This window comes from Urocitellus parryii, chromosome 6 (genome assembly GCF_045843805.1).
Source record: "Urocitellus parryii isolate mUroPar1 chromosome 6, mUroPar1.hap1, whole genome shotgun sequence".
In the NCBI taxonomy this organism is placed as follows: Eukaryota; Metazoa; Chordata; class Mammalia; order Rodentia; family Sciuridae; genus Urocitellus; species Urocitellus parryii.
Genome location: NC_135536.1, coordinates 42147995 through 42167532, shown reverse-complemented (window position 1 = coordinate 42167532; position 19538 = coordinate 42147995). Strand labels below are relative to the sequence as shown.

Here is a 19538-nt window from a genome sequence, read left to right as displayed (position 1 = left end):
CAAATATTACAAGTAAAAGCGAGAGGGTAAAATTAATTAAAAAATTAAGGAAAATATTAAAATATTAGTAATTAAAATTTTATAGCATTTGCCTTATAAAAAAGCACTAAACACGTTTTGTATATAAACTCACTTAGCCATCCTAAACTTTTATTAAATACTATTATTGTTTCCATTTTGAAGATAAGGAAATGTAAACATAGAGGGGTAAGTAGCTTGTCTGAGTGGGGCCAGTTTGCAAATCCTGTCAGCTGGTTCCAAAGGAAATGCTTTTATCTACAACATTTACAGACTCTTGATTATCCTTCTAATGTGGTTAGCCATCCTGTTACATTAATTTTTAAAATGATTTCACCAGCTTAGAGCTAGAGAAGTAATGAAATTTGTCATAATCTCTAAAAATCCTGGGAAATGGGATCATGTTCTGGTAAACAACCTGAATATAGTGATATTAATTACTACCTCCTTGGATTATATTACATATTAAATGAGATTGCACTTGGACATGCTTACCATAGTGATTAGCAGAACACATTAGCTTTAAATACCTTGATTACTTTTTAATTCCCAGTCACTTTACAAATTCCGTTCTTCTTTTATCTATCACTCTAGTATGTTTATATTTACTTTTGTATGTATGTACAAACACAAATGTAACTATAATTATTTATAAAGATATAACTACATTTATATGTACTTAACTATAGTTGATATAATAAAATAATAGTATGGAATTACATGTAACGAAGTGCATATAGCCATCATATTCAGTTATACATAATAGCTATGTAATATATGTATGTATTTATATGCACAAACACATATACAAAACAGTGCAGCATAAATCATATGATTACAGACACACAAGTGGAGACTCTAGCCCATCAAGGGACAGTGTTTGTGATTATATCAGTGTGTCCTAAGGCAGTCTTGTGTGTTCTGCTGCATTTCATTTCATCATTGCTACTATCTGGATGACCATTTTTCATCATCTGATATATCCATCACTGCCCTGTCAGAAATTAGAAATGGCCTCACTATCACCTCCTGCTTTATCTCATTCCAGGTGAGGATTAGCACTTGGCACAGCCATCTTACTGACTTTCTTAGTTCCTTGATAGGACATGTGTACTCATTTAAAAATATTCGCTTGATTTGGCAAATTCACTTATAATACAGAAAGAGCAACCCATTGTCAGTTTTTTTGTTTTGTTTTACATAACCAGGTAAAACTGAAGAATTGCAACTTACTTGATCATTCACCAGTATACCCCTCCTTTCATTTGCATTATTTAGAACTCCTAAAGAACAAGAGACAAACCAGGGTATCTTCCATGTATCTCACAGGTGGTACATTTTAAGAGTGATATTGCCTTTAAAAACCCCAGAAAATTGCAAACAAGAGTGTCTATCACTTAAGAAGTGATACCAGGGGGGGGAAGAGCTTAAAATGGGAAATGGAGGGGGGAGAGTAAAACTAACAAATAGTTGAAATAGAAATATTTGTAAAGCAAGGGATTCCTAATAATTTTGCTAAAGAACCACTTTGATTATGGCTCATTTTAAACCTATCATGGCTTGCTCTAGATCTATAGTGGGCGATTTTAACTTTGGCATACCAACAGGTAATTAGAGAAGCTATTTTAAAATGTAGGCTCCCTGGTTCCACACTTGTAAACTGCTGGAGAAACAGTATAAAATTCCTCTCATTCCTAACATCTCTTTACATCCACATCATCTTTTTGATCAGAGAAATAAAACCAGGACATGTTCTTGGTTCAAAATTTTAGATAATATTTCAATATATTTCAAAATTTTTGATATATTCAGATATATTTCAATTTTAGATATATTTCAAAATAGTAAGATTACAAAAGATAGCACAGGCATCTTTTGTCAAAAAGAAAGAAGACAAATATATAAATCCAGCTCAACTAAAAGTTATATAATACAGAAGCAACTAAGATGTGTGTTATGATTTTGAACTATTAAAGAAATGTAGGAAAAGAGAATCCTTATAACACTTAAAGTCTCATTGAGTTGACATAGTTGTGGGTTTGAGGTTCTAGGTAATTGCTATAGGGGAGGGTTTTTACCTAGAGTTCATACATTAATAATAATTATATATAAATTATTTCACATAATGCTTATTAATTTTAGATAACATTTAAACTAAACACGTCTGACTTAATTATAATTATGCAAAAGATTATAAATAATGGAATCCTATAACACTAGGAATAAGGAGGCCAAAAAAAAAAAAGTGGTGAAGAGAATTATAAGAGCCCAAACTTCCAGAGTTCATGTGAGATACTGCATGGATTAGTTATATAAATTTACATGTGTCATTTAATATTCAATTTAGTTAAAAGTTAAGAATTTGAAATAAGTATTATGTATTATCAATATTTACTATATCTTTTTAGCTGGTTATATCTGTCATATTGTGTGTTAGGACCTGATCTAAATTACAAAGGTTGCCTGCCAGTACAATAATTTAATGTGTTTAAATTGATTGGGAGGATGAAGAGGACAATAAGGTAGAGAAAACTAAAATGAAAAGATTCATTATCTTTAATGGAAGGAAATCACATTTTTAAAAAGTGATTCTTCTTTAACTATCTGTAGTAAAGGACCAGTTGGTTTTTACTTTAATCTCTAAACATATGGACCAGTACTTTGTAATTTTTTTTTTTAATGTGAGAGCCATGTAAAATGGATACAAAGTTTCCAGAGACTTAGTCTCACTCTCTGTACTTATAACAGACCAATAACAAACAATTCACAGAATGGCACTGATCCGTTCTGATTTTTCACACTTGAGTAGCACTGGTTTAAAGTTAGTGAATCAAGCATAAAAGATACTGCATTATTCACAGGCATTCAGGTAATTAGAAGAAAAATTTAAAATAGGTACTCTCTAAATAGTGGGTCAAAAGTGAAAAGAGAGGTTTTTATTTTTTCTCTTTGAAATCTCCTTACTGAAGAGTTCAGTAATAATCATATTTCTTATGTGATTATTCTCTATGTATGACAATTATACAGCTTTCCCCAGGTGCTTAGGATAACTTTTGTAAAAACTAATACAAATAAATAAAGGGCATGAAGTTAAAGAAGGATCCAGGAATAATGGATTTTGCATAATTATAATTCTTCCATGCCTGGTCTAAAAATTGAACAAAATTTTAAATAAATATAAATATTATGTAAAAATGTCATTCGCTGAAAAGCTTTAAGATTCCATTTCCTTTTCAATAACACCAGTCACTACAGTGTGACTGAGCAGATGAAGATGTTATCTTAAGTCTCTAAACCTATCATGTCCTCACAAAGAAGAATTTTCAATATGAAAACCAAATGAATTCTCTTTTTCTGCATTCCTTCATTGCTTAGATTAACAGCACATTTCTTATGTGATTATTCTCTGTGTATGACAATTGTACAGCTTTTGTTTTCCTTGGAGTTTCTTCTCTGAAGAAGAGAAGTGACATGGTGAACTAAATGATGCAGACTGTGTAGTTAGTGAAGTGACACATAATTTGCTTCAGTGCAAGTTGTTTCATTAAGAGACTGTTGACAGACTTGCAATAATGGAGGGGAAAGAACTTGCTAGAGTTAACAATACATTTCCATCATGGTGTGTTCATTTAGAGGAATAGAGTAGATTTGAGGAAGGTTAGTAGTGGGCTATGGAGATCAACAGAGAAATTACTACTTTTTCTCTTTCAGAGTTTTGATATTTCTTTATATGCCATTAAGGAAGCAAGCAGGCAGTAATCAACACAGAGGCAGCCTCGGAAATTGTCTCACGATGAGCCCCGACCCCTGCAGGCAGAAGGTCATTTTCTGTGTTCACAGGTGAAGTTTGAAGAAGCACCTATTCCCCAGTCACCTGCTGTGTTGTTACTGCTCAGTTTCAGAGTCACATGGCTAGTTGATATTCTCAAGAATTAAGATCAGACAGGAAGCCTCAGCATACCATATATAAAAAAGGAAAAAAAAAAAGAAAGGAAATGCACTTTCATTAATCCAAAAGCTTGTTTTTAGTGCAAAATTAATTATCCAATTGTGATGGTGTGCCCATTATGTAGGTTCCCTCCACTTGTGTGCTCTGACTGCTTCAATGGTAGTATTTATACCTCTTCTTTTCTCTGATAAGCACAACTATAATTTATTCTTCTAGTTTATCTCAGTCATCAGCTGTACAGTAGAGAATATAGGGTATCTCAAGACATAGAATGACCACTATATTAACAACTGAATTTATCAAAGCATCTAAATTTTATTTTAAAAGCATTTGTTTTTTGCCATTCCACTTGATACATTCAAATAAAATTGGTCACAAGTGTGTTTTTCCCCCAGAAATTGGAGATTGAAAAATACAGCCAGTACAAACACAAAGAAAAGCTAAATAAAAGCCTAGCACCATTACCACATGGTATGTTTTCAAAATCTAACAGTGTTCCAGAATGCTAAATACTTAAGTTGGAAGTAGCACTTTGCCATGAAAAGGAACCAGCTGTAGGTCTCTCTTTCACTCCATATTGTTCAAAACAAAAAATAACCCCATTGAAAATAAGCCTCGGGTAGATGAGACCCAGAAATCCAATGGATTGAGAAACAAAAGAAAGACAATTGTCATTTTAATAATTAAACTGTGTTTGTAACAGTTTATGAGGCTTGCAGATCCAGCAAGCCTGCTGAATATTAATGAATAGATTGATTTGTCAACATATTAACACCACTGTCAGACATAACAGCACGCAGGAGAGGCGTGGGGACTAGCCAGTGAACTACTTAAAAATGCTGACTGGGTGCCAGGAAATTTAATCACAATTGATAAAGTAAAGTGAATGATGTGGGTCAGAGCCTCCATGGGGTTTAACATTTTAAACAATCTGAACTTAAAATTCTGGAATCAATTGTGTTCAATGATTTTTTTTGTCATATTCTTTCATAAGAGCTTTAAAGTTGTGAGCCAAAGGCATGCGATGATTTGAAAAATATGTACCCATAGATTGAATTGTGTGTGTGTGTGTGTGTGTGTGTGTGTGTGTGTGTGGTGTGAATATTTTATAATCCAGTGAGGTAATATCTGAAACCATTGTCCACTAGGAAAGGAATCATCTATTTTGATAACAAGTAAAATATAATTAATGGCAATGTTTCTAATAAGTGACTATTTGTAGAGAGTAACTGCTCATAAGTTTTAGCAAGAACATTGCCTTTGTAAGTGCTCAAAAGTTGGCTTTTTATCCCCCCCCCAAAATTGAAATATTTTCTTATATATTTCAATTATAAGTTTAAAATTTCACTTCTGGATATAAATCACAGTTGTGTTGAAATATGACATCTGAATATATGGGGAGATAGCTGACTAGAGGATCAGAAAAGATTAAATATTTGGTGAGTTTGCTTCCTTCCCCAAAAACAAAACAGAACAATATTTCAAAATACAGGATGTTAAAAATCTTATCTAACCCTTATATTGCTCCTCAGTACCAATCTACTGAGCAGAATATTCTTAAATTGCTCCAGTGATGGAAAATACACAATTTTATGAGGATACAAATTTTTTCTTAACTCAACCCTAATACAATAAGCAAAAATATCTCTAGTGTTTATGCCCACTGGCAGAACAAACCCAATCCCTTTCCAAGGAAAGGTTCATCTCAGATGTTTGAAAGCAGCCCTCACATTTCCCCAGGCTCCTCTTCTCCTGGGCACTCAGTTTTCCATCAAACTCTCTGTTTACTCTGATCCAAACACAATTCTCTTTGCCTCTGTTCTTTTTAAATCAAACCTCGGAAAGTGTCTGACTTGGGGTTCAACAAATCTAATGAAGAGTGATGCGAAGATACCACTTACCTCATTATAATGAATATTTCTTTCAGCATGGCATAAAATAAAGTTTGATTTGGGGGCAAATAGTAGACATATCAAATCCACTGAGAATTTAAAAACCTGAATTTCTTTTTATACATGTTGTTGATAAGACAGATTTTCCAGTTCTGTATTTAGATCTTGGGGCAGGGGGAATTGAGAATACTTGGTTCCATTTGTCCCTGTTAAATGTTATCAGGATGGCCCATTGCTCCAGCCTGTATATATTTGGAGAATTGTGTGATCCAACTTACTTAATCTTCCTGTCAGTGTCTTCTGAGTCAAAGTTATCCTGAAGCCCTCCTGTGTCTTCATTCCAGAATATTGAACAAAATGGGACTGAGAACAGATACCTTTCTCTGTGCTTAAGTACTTTTCTCTGTATTTAGATCTGTCTGTTCAAGGGCTCATTGGACAGCATCACAGTAGTTATGAACCTCCTCCAATGTTCACATATTCCATAACTACTCAAAATCTGGTCTACAGACCAATAATATAGGCAACCTGGGCACCATTAAAGATAGACTCTCAGAGCCAGGTGGTGTTGCACACCTATTATCCTAGTGACTGGGGAGGCTAAAACAGGAGGCTGGCAAGTTTGAGACCAACCTCAGGAACTTAGCAAGGCACTCAGCAACTTAGTGAGACCCTGTCTCAAAAAAAAAAAGGGGGGGCGGAGGTTGGGAATGTGGCTCAGAGGTTAAGGGATCCTGAATTCAATTCCTAGTACCTCCCCCCACCAAAAAAAAAGATGGACTCTTAGGCTCCTTCCCAGATCTACCCAATCAGAATCTTAATTTAAGATTTCCAAACTATTATTCATGTTTGTTAAAATCTGAGCTATTACTTAGCATAGTTATACTAGACTCTAGCTGTACGTATTAGAAACCCCTGAGACTCCTACAATGACCAATACCTGGAGGCCTTTCCCCTAAAGACTTTCACTTGGTTTATTAGTATTTAAAAATGAAACTCTCCAAAGGATTTTCAAGTGTAATGACAATGTAAAAAAGAAAAAGAAATATCTACCTAAACTTATCAGAATAACATATTTTTATTTCTGCCCTAAATGGTGAATCAGTTGGACATCAGTTTGACTTGTGTGTGCTTGTGTTGAAACAATTCATGATGTCCAAGATTGTGTTGCCAGTCCTCAGGAAGAAATGAAATTGAATGTGAAGCAAAAGAGTAACCATTGATAGAATGACTTTCTACAGAGGAAAGAACTGAAAAAGGAAAGACACCAGCTCAAATCTCTAAAGGTCTTGCACTTCATTGGATTCCGGTAATTGACTCAGGAACGAGTGAGATGATGGTTTCCAGTGGCCTTGCTTGCTGCTGGCAGCCTCTGGTTTCAGCCCCTGAGAGGAGCGTCCCAGTTAGTGTTGCTGGGCAACGGCATGCTGGGTTGAGAGCTGGAATGTGAAGGGTTGCAAAACGATTTTTAAAATAAACACACAACTTACCATCAGCATGAAGCAAACCAAAGGGAGAGAAGTACAGAGCATTGCCTTGCAGCAGACAGTGAGCCTGAAGTGAATGGGAATAAAAAAAACACTGGCTCAAAGGCAAGGAGCCTAGCAGTTACTTGGGGTTGGCTACATCAAAAGAATGATAGTTTTGATATGGTATCTAATTTGAAGTTATGGACCTGAATAATTTGGGGGCGGAGAGAAGACAGAATGGATGAAAACAAAAACAACAAAAGAAACCAGTCCTGTGGTGTGACAAGCAATCTCCTTTCTGTAAAATAACATAATCTATATTGCAATATTTTCAGCATCATTCTGATTTTCTGATAATCCTATCTATGGTATCTGACATTTTGTAGAGTTGTGATCTCCTACCATCCAGGAATATTTATAACCAAAATGTACAATCCATATGCACACAATATGGGTATTAAAACTTAGAGCTGAGAAAAAAATGACATTTAAATTTCTAATTACTATATTAAAGCTACCAAATGCTAGTAAGCATTTCTCTCGTGCTTTAAAATTTAGATGCATTTTAAAGATTTATGAAATACCTGTGCAAATACCCAATCTCTGTGACCCCAAAGGAGCTAAAATCAAGTGTAGAGATACAGGCATGAAAAAATAAAAGTAGAAGTAAAATGTGACTGACAGGTGTGACCTAAGGGACCCACTAAGTATTCAGTGTCCACTTTCTTTTTGAAGGGTTTTCTCCAAGCTTTGGATACCCTCTAGTTAAGTCACGGCAAGGGCACATGCAAAGGTATATGAATACACACACACAAAACCTGTTGTGTCCTCACACTTGAAATGGAGAATAACTGCGATATAGTTTGCATAATTTCAAAGATTATTCTATTTTGATATGAGAAGAATGGAATGGAATCTATACAATTATACTCTAATGGAACATTACTTTTTATATGAAAACATAAAGCCCACAGCACCTGCATATACTATTTAATTGCTTGTTCTCGAGTCCTTATGCACCTAGAAAATAGGGTTACACAGAAGTTCAGCTCCCCTAATGTTTACTTTAAGGCCCATTTAACTCAGAGACAATGTTTGATAAAATGTTCTCTTTACTTACCTGACATTTTAGTCTCTCAACGGATGGAGTAAGGAGGGAAAATGCTGTGTAGGAAGGTGGGAGGGAAGTAACAGCCAAGGGTTCATTGCAGCAAAAAAAAAAAAAGAAAGAAAGAAAGAAAAAAGCAAACTTTCTTATTTTCTTAATTTGTAAGAAATAGTATGAATCCCTGGCTAGAGGTATTTTAGAAGCACAAAGTCAAAAGTGGCCAGAGTAATATTAGGAAGACTGACTTCCAGAATAAATAGGCATATACGATCAGAAAATAATCAACCCACTCTTTAAAAAAAGGTGCTGTATTTACTGCAAAGAGAAGGAAGATCCAGCTATTGCCTATTTCACTCCTGTTTTCTTCAGGGGTAGGCCCTTCACCTGAGATGATAAGGAGACGTAACCCCCAGAGTTTAGAGAAGAATTTTCACTTCCTGCATTGCTTTGGCTCTAAGACCAAACCCAGCTGTTCAAAATGGCATCTGCTTACTGACTCAAAGGACAAATACCAGCACTTTGTCACAGTATACCTCACCTTATGAAATCCAGATTTGGGGATAGTCTTTTTGCTATTTTTGTGGAAGGAGGTATTAGAGACCCATAATTTCTGAGGCTTTCTCTGCTTCACAAGTATCTCTTTCTGATGGGCTCCAAATTTTTCATGAGCTCTAAGTCCTTGGGGAGTTCCAAGTGACCTGAAGTTTCTGTATTCTACCTCTCCCCTTTTGGCACCAGCGTCCTGTCCTGCTGCTCTGCCAGCAGGCCACCTTTCTGATATACCATTCTGCCCCCTTTTTCTTTCCATCTTGTTTTCCATAGCCAGACCATGTTGCCTTTCTCCTTTGTTCTATTTTTGAGAAGATTTAACAGAAGAGCCCAGAGTTTTCTCTTTTTGATTTTTCTTTCTCCTCTCCCTCACAGTTCCAAGCCTAATATCTTCTAGGTCAGAAATCTGAATTTTGATCTTAATTTTGGAATTGCAGTTAAGATTCTATTTAGACTTCTTTTTTATTTTATTTACTTTTTATTTTTCGCCCCCTGATTGTCAGCTTTCTCCTGGGACTGCTGTGGCTGGTCCAGTTTTGCCAGTTTTACTGCTTCTTTACTACTGGCTTTCCTTGGAAACGTTATTCTACATGGGACAGTCTCTTCTGGGAGCTAATACCTAGGGATCACTTAGTATGAGCCATAAGGTAGATGAAAACTGAATATTAGAGAAGCTAACAGATGTGCTTTTAGACCCACTGTAATTTTTAATAATCCATAGATAAAGTGAGAAAGATACTAATATAATTAACATGGACTACATTTGTCTGAAATTTTTAAGGGGAGAAAGAATGGATCCTGAAATCAATCAATAAGAAGCTTAGTATTTATTCCTGACAAAATCCTACAGTGATTAATTGAATTAATAATTTGCAAGCATTTAGATAATAAATCCTTGTCCTTAGAAGGAAACAACCAAATGTCAGTATTAATCAATATTAGTTTGCTGAGAATATATTATTCTAGAATACCTGAACTTTCTTTTTAAGTAGGATTGCCAGATTGGTGGAATAAGTAATATTAAGGACTGGTGTGTCTTAACTATAATAAAACATTCGAAAAAAAATTTCATACAGTAGCCTTTGGAGAATATCATAAAATATGGACTGGGTGGGAACTCTCCTAGGAGGAAACGTTGCTTGTTTATAAGCCTTGCTCAAAGAATAATTAATGGGCCTGGCAGTTGGGAGTGTGATCTCTCCTACGTCAAAATGCCCTATGTTTACAACTTATCCTGGAAAAAAAAAAAGGTTCTACTACATTGATTAATACATAGTAGATGGGTTTATTCAGTGTGGACATGGCAGAGGCTAGGAGGATGAGCACCTCTATAATGAGGGGATCATGTCACATTCAAAATAGTCTTTGAGTGCTCAAGTGTAGACTGTAGTCACAAAGATACACAGACACACACCCACACAAACAAATCTCTGCATTCCAATCCATAATAGTGTGGTGAAAACATAAGAAGAATTTAATGTTCATGATTAGAAAAAAATTTTTAAATAGTTAATATTTCACATTATTATCAGTTAATAATAATGACCTAATGGTATAATATGACCACAGTCTTACTTAGAATGCACAGGCTTTGAAGCCAAGTGCCCTTTCAACCTTAGCTCCATTGCCTAGGAGTTGTCTGATATTGATTGAGTTACATGGAATTTTGAAGTTTTTTCTTTCCTATAAAGTGAAGATTAAAATAATATCTATTTTCATAGGGTTGTTATGAGGACTACATAAGAATATGAATGTAAAAATTTCTAAAGAATAAAAAAACCTCAATCCTAAGATATATGAATAATATCTGTGTCTATGAATCAAATTGGCAGTTAATAGTGAAGACAATTCTGGTCAGTAATGATCTATGAATTTTAGCAGGGACTTTGAAAAATAAAGATAGTGAATATTAAAATAAGGTTCTACAGGAAGACTGAGGGGTCTAAAAGGAAATTAAAGGAACTATCATATGTAAGGGGAAAGGGAATCCCTGTGTCAGATTTGAAGAGCTGTCACATAAAATAGAGTCAAGCTTTCCATTGCATCTAGAACATAAATAGGACCAAGGAGGATAAGTTATGCAATAAAAACATTCTTTTTCTTTGAGTAGGATACTTAAAGGTCCAATATTTAAGGTGGCATATTTTGTCCTATAATCATGGTGTGAGGAGCGTAAGTGTGCGTCCTTTATAAATAAATCGGGAACTTTTCAAGGCTAGGGTTTTATTATTTATCATTAAGTGTGTGTGTGTGTGTGTGTGTGTGTGTGTGTGTGTACACTAGGGATCAAATTCAGGGCAGGTGCTGTACCACTGAACTACATCATGCCCAGCTCTATCATTAACTTTATATTTCCCAGTTACCAACAGCAATTAGTAGGTATGATTTGGTGAATGAAGAAATTAGAAATGAGTGATTAATACAAATATGTGAAGAAGTCTTATAACATGTTTATGGTAGCAGCATAGACATGGCCAGTAAAGAGAACATTGTAAGAAAGATGTTCTTTAGGCTCTCTTTTTAAAAATGGGTACAGCCAAAGGCAATTTGGATGGTGCAGTTAACGCTGAATTGAATGAGACTCAATTGATGAAAAGGGTGTTTTGAGAGTTCCAGAAACTGCGAGTAGAATGAAGCTCTCAAATACCAGTGATGGACCTGCTTTCTGAATAACACTAAGGTCCCAACATTGAACTATAGTTTTCCACATGTAATTAATTATTGCTATTTTCTGCTGCGAGGAGCCACAGATTTTATTTATATGCACACATTTCTGAATATACACCATGACCCCTCTAATTCTGTCCTTATGTCCTAACCTGTCTTCTCTTGGAAGCACAAGCCTTTGCCTTGATGTGCTTATTCAGGCCTCAGGGTGTCTGTGGCTTGGTCAGACTGACAATTGTGTACCTCATTCAGAAGAATGATTTTTTCCATCTTCCCATATTCCCTTCCCTTCAGACACTTTGTTTCTCCTCTGGCAGTATTTCCCTCCCCATTAGGCCATGTGGCTCACCGTTGGAGCCCATTTGGGCACAAACCAGACCTTTTGTCGAGTTACTGTACACCTACCTTCCTAATTATAGAATTCAAAGCAAAATGAGTGAATTAATACCATGTATTTATTCCCTGCAGTGTCCAGGGAAGCGTACAGCCTTAGCATGCTATAGTGGCACATAAGCTCTCCCTTCACCCTTCATCCCCCATTTTTGCTGTGTGACTCCGCAGCAGCAAGAATGGAAGGTGCACTTTACTCACCAGTGAGTAAATCATGTGAATGGATGTTTTAAAGTACATGCCCAATACACAGTTCACTGAGAGAACTCTACTTTCAAAAGCATTCTGAGAACACATGCTTGGAATTTGAAATTGTACTAAGTACTATGTTTCTTCAGGTATCCAAGCTGAGGCAGGACTACATAGGCATAGATGACATTTAAGTGTGTGCTGTTGCATTAAATTTCTCCAATTAAGGACTCTTTAGTGTTTGATTTATACAGCCTTTCGGTGCCGGCAAATACTTGGACAATTAGCACCAGTAAAACCCAAAGACATATTACCAAAAGACTGTAGAGATCACTTCTCTTTACTTGATAACAAGGAGGATTCTGATTGAATGAAGCGGTCTTTGTTCCTCTGGACTCAGGCAGCAGGCTGTATTTTCATGTCTATATAGGTTGTTGTAGGCCAGACAGTGGCATCAAAGCTGTCTGGTTCATTACATGAGGCTGGGAAAGTTTGGGGGTTGATTCTCATTTTTTTTTAAATCAGCTACCTATTTAAGATTTTTTTTTTTTTAGAAAAATCCATCTTTCAGACCTAATGCCCAGAATAGATTAAAGGTGAGAATTCACTCTCTAAAATATAAATGCTTTCACGATTTTGGCATATTTTGCTTAATTCTTTGGGGGAAGAAAATAATAAAAAGAAAGAAAGACATGTAGAAATTATTATAAAGTGAGTGGGAAGTGTAAGGTAATGACTTAATAATGAACAGTTAATGATAGAGGCTGAAAATAAAATTTCCAGAAAAGGTGAGAACTCTGTCCCATGATACTATGGGCAACTAGGATACTTTGTAGACATGATAACTGACAAGAAGAATCCTTTTTTTCCCTAAATTTCACAAATCAGAGCCCCAACCAGAGGCATAGTCCTATATTGGATGGACTATAATTTTGATCCCTCAGTGAATAATTCTTATTAGGTTTCTTTTCATCTTCCCTCAGGCAATTAATAAAAATGATATAATTTCAATTTATTGGAATATTTTATATTTTTTAAAGCAAAAGCAAGGTGAAAGAGACAAAAGTGGTTTTCTCTTGGACCATTAATTTAGGCTCCACATTCATCCTCAGAGGTGACCCAAATTATGCTAGATTTTCCCATTTACATAAAATGTCCAGATGTCTGTAACGTACCTCAAGACCATAAAGCCCAGTATGTGCTTTCAAATATTAAATATATTTTGTAACAAAATTAGTAAATGCTTTCTCTTGAATATTTTAGTTTTATCCTTATAGTGATGCAAGTCATACTTAAATTATGTCTATTTAAACAAAATCCCTACAGTAGAAAAAAGTATAAAAGAGTAGTAGACCCATTGAAATTCACATCATATTCAAAATAGACTCTGATACTTCTTCCTCCACAATTATTTCCAACTTCATATTTTTAGTATCCAAAACAAAACGAAGGGCAAGGTTTTAGAATTCTCGAGAGGATTTTTTTTTTCAGATTCTAGTGCATATTATCACTCTGCTGCATTTAACTTTGTAAAAATAACAGTTGCAAAATATACTATAAATGAATTATACATTTGTTCCATATCTGTCATCTGTTTTTACTGATAATTAAATTTTTTTTCAGCCATTGATCTTATCAATAATTTGCTGCAAGTAAAAATGAGAAAGCGCTATAGTGTGGATAAGACCTTGAGTCACCCATGGCTACAGGTAAAAATTAATCACCATTTTTTCTCAGTTGAGATTCCAAGTATTTATAGGATTTTGATAGTAAAAATAGAAGTATTTTGTCATATCAATTTCCTTGCCAAAATACATGCAATTTCTTAGGTTTTAATAACAATTTAATATTTATGAAACTCTTGTCTTTCAACCAAGAAAATTTTGGTGAGGGAAACGCATACATACTCACATGCACACACACACACAAAAAGTGAGAAGGATCATAACAGAACTCAGAGGACCAGATTTCAAAAGCATCTGTATGTGTAATCCTGATAAATGTCCAAATAGATACCCATCTGGTCATGCACTGTGTCATTTGGAAGCTGTATTTTTAAATCCGAGGATATTATGCATGAATAGAAGTACACGACAAATATGAAGTGTATGGACATGCTTGCAGTCTTTTAAATATTTATTTTCACATTGAACCCAAAGTTTAAAAAAACGATTCTCTGAAATACTAAAGGATTATTTTTAGACATTAAATTTCAAAGGAACACCAACATTCCTAACTGCTTGACTAGGAGCATTAATTGCCCACACTTCGATCCATGGTATCAAATAAACACTATGTATTTTCAAAGGTTAAGCAAATAGGATGGCCTTGGTGCTGATGCTGTCACTTGAGGAGGATGCACGATGAATGATGAATGATAACAGTACCATTATAGTGGGAAAAGGGGGACAACTCATAGATGGTGGGAACTGACAACATATGAAACAGCATGTTGAGTTGTAATGATCTCTAGGGTAATATTTTGAAATTTTTTTCTTCAGGACTATCAGACCTGGTTAGATTTACGAGAGTTGGAATGCAAAATTGGGGAACGCTATATCACCCACGAAAGCGATGACTCCAGGTGGGAGCAGTATGCAGGCGAGCAGGGGCTGCAGTACCCTGCACACCTGATCAACCCAAGTGCTAGCCACAGTGACAGTCCTGAGACGGAAGAAAGAGAGATGAAAGCCCTCAGTGAGCGTGTCAGCATCCTCTGAGTTTCATCCCCTATAATCTGTCAAAACACTGTGGAATTAATAAATACATACGGTCAGGTTTAACATTTGCCTTGCAGAACTGCCATTATTTTCTGTCAGATGAGAACAAAGCTGTTAAACTGTTAGCACTGTTGATGTATCTGAGTTGCCAAGACAAATCAACAGAAGCATTTGTATTTTGTGTGACCAACTGTGTTGTATTAACAAAAGTTCCCTGAAACACTAAACTTGTTATTGTGAATGATTCATGTTATATTTAATGCATTAAACCTGTCTCCACTGTGCCTTTGCAAATCAGTGTTTTTCTTACTGGAGCCTCCTTTTGGTAAGAGAAAGAGCCTGTCCATGAAATAGTTCTGTTTGGTGTGTCCCATTGGTGTTATGATAGTAAAGCAAACTCTTGAAGAGTAGATTGTTACCAGTGTTCTATGAACAACTCAAATCTCACATGGAAAAAAAAAAAAAAGACTGGGGAGGGGATATTATACCCAAAGACATAGATGCATGGAAAAGTTGTTACTGTGTGATTTCAAATCCTTATATTGCCTTGTGTGCCTCAGTATATTTAAACTCAAATAAGTGCACCCAGGCATGTGGAGCCAACTGCTCTTAAGCCTAAATGCCTTAGAAATGTAAACTGTTATATATACAAGACAGATATGTTTCTCCCTTTCTTACACTACCCTGCTGTACTATGGAAAATCAGCAGCTAAGCAGCCTTTTTGTCTTTTGTGTATTTTCAATAATAACAAATAAATATTCTTGTCAAAATATGTGTCCATCTGATTGAATTATTTTTATTAGTGGTCCATAGTAGTGTTTTCAAGCCAGTTAGGTACAGAGATATCTTCTCAAAAAGCAGGGGGAAAAAAAGTCTCGTGGTCTAGAAGTTAGCCTGATCTACTCTGAAGTATATGTTGCAAAGTACAGTTTTACCTTTCTATCTCACATCGTCTCGCTTCCACAGGAGTAGAATAGAAGGTTTTCCCAGGGGAAAATGACCAAAGCCAAACAGGAGGTTGGAAGCACACACAGGAGTACTGCATTGTTAATTTCAGTGTAGTTTATTGATTTAGTCGTTTGGCCCAGAAATTTGTAAGGATGTGAGTTTCTTTTCATATGATCTAAGTAAGATGTTCTTCAGTGAACTACAAAAACACATAAAGATTGAAAAATAATCCCTAGGAGAAAGCTCCTCAGATGAGGTTCTGCAACCTGGAGAAGATAAAGTTGATATGGGACCTAACAATTTTAAGTGTATGGAGTAGATAATGTGGGTTGTTTTCCTTCCTAGGAGGATAGTGGTATGCTATGTAACAGAAAAAGAAGTTATTAACATTTGGAAGAATAATCATTGGGAGATACTTGAACATGTAAGATAGGTATGTTAACACTACAGACTGTACTGAGAGGGATGGAAGAGAATGGCTGATTTTTCCAATGGTTAGTCTCTGTTTGGTATTATTACTGAATTTTAAACAAATGGGTTTGAAGTTATAGAAGTTCCTCAATCTACTTTTTTTTTCTCTAGGGGTAAGCCATGGCTGTGTGTGTATGCATGCACTCACGTCCAAGTGACAGCATAAAGAAGCAGAAAGATGTGTTATCAAAGGGACAAGAATAGAATATGTTAAGCTATAGGACAATGACTATTGCCAGCAAGGGAATATAAACAGTACCTTTCCTATAACGAGACTAAGTAAGCAAATTCAGGAAGGGGGAAAAGGAGTGAAATCATATAAAGTCCTTCCCTCTTAGTATGTACATAGTATACATTAAGAACATCAGAATATAAATTATAATGTTGTATATTAAATTTATGTGCCTCCATTTATTAGCTGCAATATACAATGTGATCAGTAAATTCTTGTTTGTTATAGGATCCTAAAAGGACTACAGACTAAGAAACTGGTAATGTGACCTGTATATTACAGAAGATCCTGGAGTCCTTGATTAGGAAAAGGAACTTAATCTTAAGTTACTCTGAATTATGAAAATATACAGTTATTCACACAGCAAAAGTTTATTAAAATTCTGTTCTACATAGTTCTTTGTTAGACTTAAGATTTTAAACTGTGAATTAGACTTTAAAGAGTGGTCCCCATTCAAAGAGGCTTGTTCAGCTAGAAACAAATAAAATTAATTACTGGTATTTTTAGAAAATTATATGTAAGGGTATAAAGCATCTTACAGAACAATTAATGAGAGGAAGGCAAACAGCAGGGTGATGTTTGAACAGGGCTTGAAACACTAGTAGCTATACACCAAGTTAAAAGTAGGATTTAAAAAAAAAAAAAAAACAGGAACAAAGACCTGAAGATCAAAAAATACTGTTGTATGACAAAACTATTTCTTTATAGCAAGAGAAGAAAGAAAAGAAAGAGGACTGGTGATGTACATCCAGAAGAGATGGGTAGAGGTCTGGGTCCAGAGGCCTTTGTATATTATTCTAGGGATTTTAAGTTTACCCGTGGTGAATCTCAGGAAGTCATTCAAACATTGTGAATTGAAGAGTGAGCCCCATCAACAAGTTCACTCTGCCAGAAGCATAGAGACTGGATGAAAGCCCAGGCACATACAGGGCAATGAGAGCCTGGCCTAAAGCAGCAACAAGTAGGAAAGGAAGTGAAGAGGTTTCTATAGGGAAGCAAGTTTGGAATGTCCTTAAGGTAACTGGATATGAATCTGGAGTTTAGGGAAGATTTCTGAGGTTGAAAGTACAGACTTGAAAGTTAATCAGCTAATAATATTTTGAGAACATCTTCAATCCCTAGGGAGAACTGAACATAACAAGAAGAAAAGTGATCTTAGGGCACAAACCTGAGAAATAATAATATGAAATTATCAGTCATGTGAGGGAAATTGAACAGGTATTTCAGAGATAGAGTCAAATAAAGTAATATCGTGAAAGTTAAATAACACCAAGGACGAAGTCGATAACATCAGAAAGTGCTATATAGAATGGTTTCCTGCAATATTCAGAGTAGCACATCAAGAGGATCACTGTGTTGACACAATCTGTTCTGCAGTGTCATCAAACACAGGAAGGAAAGAAAGTGGTTTGTAATGTGCAGCAAGGCAGCAGTCTACTAAAAGTCATGCTCCATTCTTTGAGTGAGAATACCAGTGATGCTCCAAAGACTCCAACTTCAGTGAATCATTATTCACTGTAAATCCTAAATATCATGAATAAAGTTGGCCAAACTTCAAATCACTGGTGTATTAAACTCTTATATGACATGGTCAGGTCAGTAGTCTAATAAAAGAAAGAAAGGTCTCCTATCAATCTGAAAAAAAAAAAGATAAATGACAGAAGCTCATTTTAGGAAGGACGTGTCATCTATTATCACCAAAGAGGCAACATTCCTCAAGCAAATACTTGTTTGGCTCACTCAAGAGGTCATGAAAATTGATGGTCTCTGTGTATCCTGAAACTTCAGAGCAAACCACTACTGTTCTTGCTTTTGGCCTCAGCAGGAGGGCAGAGCTGAAAAATATTTTGATCAGTGCTGCTTTTGTTGTATTGATTATACCTAAGGAATAAATGATCTTCGAGTTTTAGTGACAACCATGCTGATGGAGCAATTTTGACGTGCATGACCAGCCATCTTATTAAATGTGTGTAGTAATAAGTACATTAATAAAAATAGCAGTTGTTCCTTTCTTTCCTATGCTTTATTCAGTCAATATTAAGTTTAACTACCTCTATGAAGTAACCACATTCTGCGTACTCTTTGTTTAGACCTGTCTTAAGGAACCAAATACTGGTGCATCTGAAGACACACCGAAGGCCACAGAGAAAGACCTGCTGCCTCTGTGGCCAAAAGAGAATGAGCTCTTTCACCTCTGACCCTTTCACATAGCCTGAAACATGGGTCTCTCCACCCTACCTGCTCTGGTGTTGACTCTTATTCATTCATTTACCATTTGTTTGCCCCATGTCTCTGTCTGGTTTGGGTTCCTCTGCTCCTCTTTTGTGCTGGATACATATTTTTAGTAACGTATTCATTCTTCTGTTTTTCTACTTGTTTGGGTTATTTTCTCAATATTGCTGTAGGAATTATAGTATAAATGTTGGCTTTTCACTATTTATTTCAAGTTGATACTAACTTAATTCCAGTGAGACATACAAACTTTTCTCCATGGTCGCTCCATTCTCTCCACCCTCCTTTGTCATATCATTGGTATACACAGTACAGCTTTTTATATAAGCCAAATAATACTGCTTTGTGATATTATTTTATACAATTATCTCTTAAATTAGTTAATAGAAGCAAGGAAAAAATACGTTTTCCTTTATATTCACCTGTCTCTTCCACTGCTCTTTATTGTCTTAGGTGAATTCAAGGTCTATCTGGTGTCACTTTTTTTCTACCTAAATGACTTCTTTTAGTGTTTCTTTAAGGTGAAGTTGCCAGCAACAAATTCTTTCAGTCTTTGAACATTTGGGAATGTTTTTATTTCACTTTCATGTTTGAAGGAAAGTTTGGCTGGATATAAAATTCTTGATTGACAGGTGTTTTTTTTTTCTTTCAGTATTTTGAATATAAAATCCTAATCCAAGTTAGCCTCTTCTGTCTTGGATGA

General features: G+C 35.4%; 1 protein-coding gene across 4 annotated transcripts in view; it reads left to right on the top strand.

The window, feature by feature from the left end:
• Nucleotides 1-15235, top strand: part of Prkd1 (protein kinase D1) — a 318052-nt gene extending 302817 nt beyond the window's left edge. For 3 of the 4 annotated variants that reach the window (XM_026414345.2, XM_026414341.2, XM_026414351.2), the window contains 2 exons: nt 13855-13940; nt 14733-15235. In XM_026414345.2, the coding sequence (XP_026270130.1) occupies nt 13855-13940; nt 14733-14951 (305 nt within the window). In that variant the 3' untranslated portion in view covers nt 14952-15235. Of the gene's footprint in view, nt 1-3729; nt 3834-13854; nt 13941-14732 lie in introns of those variants that run through there. The other variant, XM_026414360.2, reaches the window with a different exon arrangement.
• Nucleotides 15236-19538: the final 4303 nt, after the last annotated feature.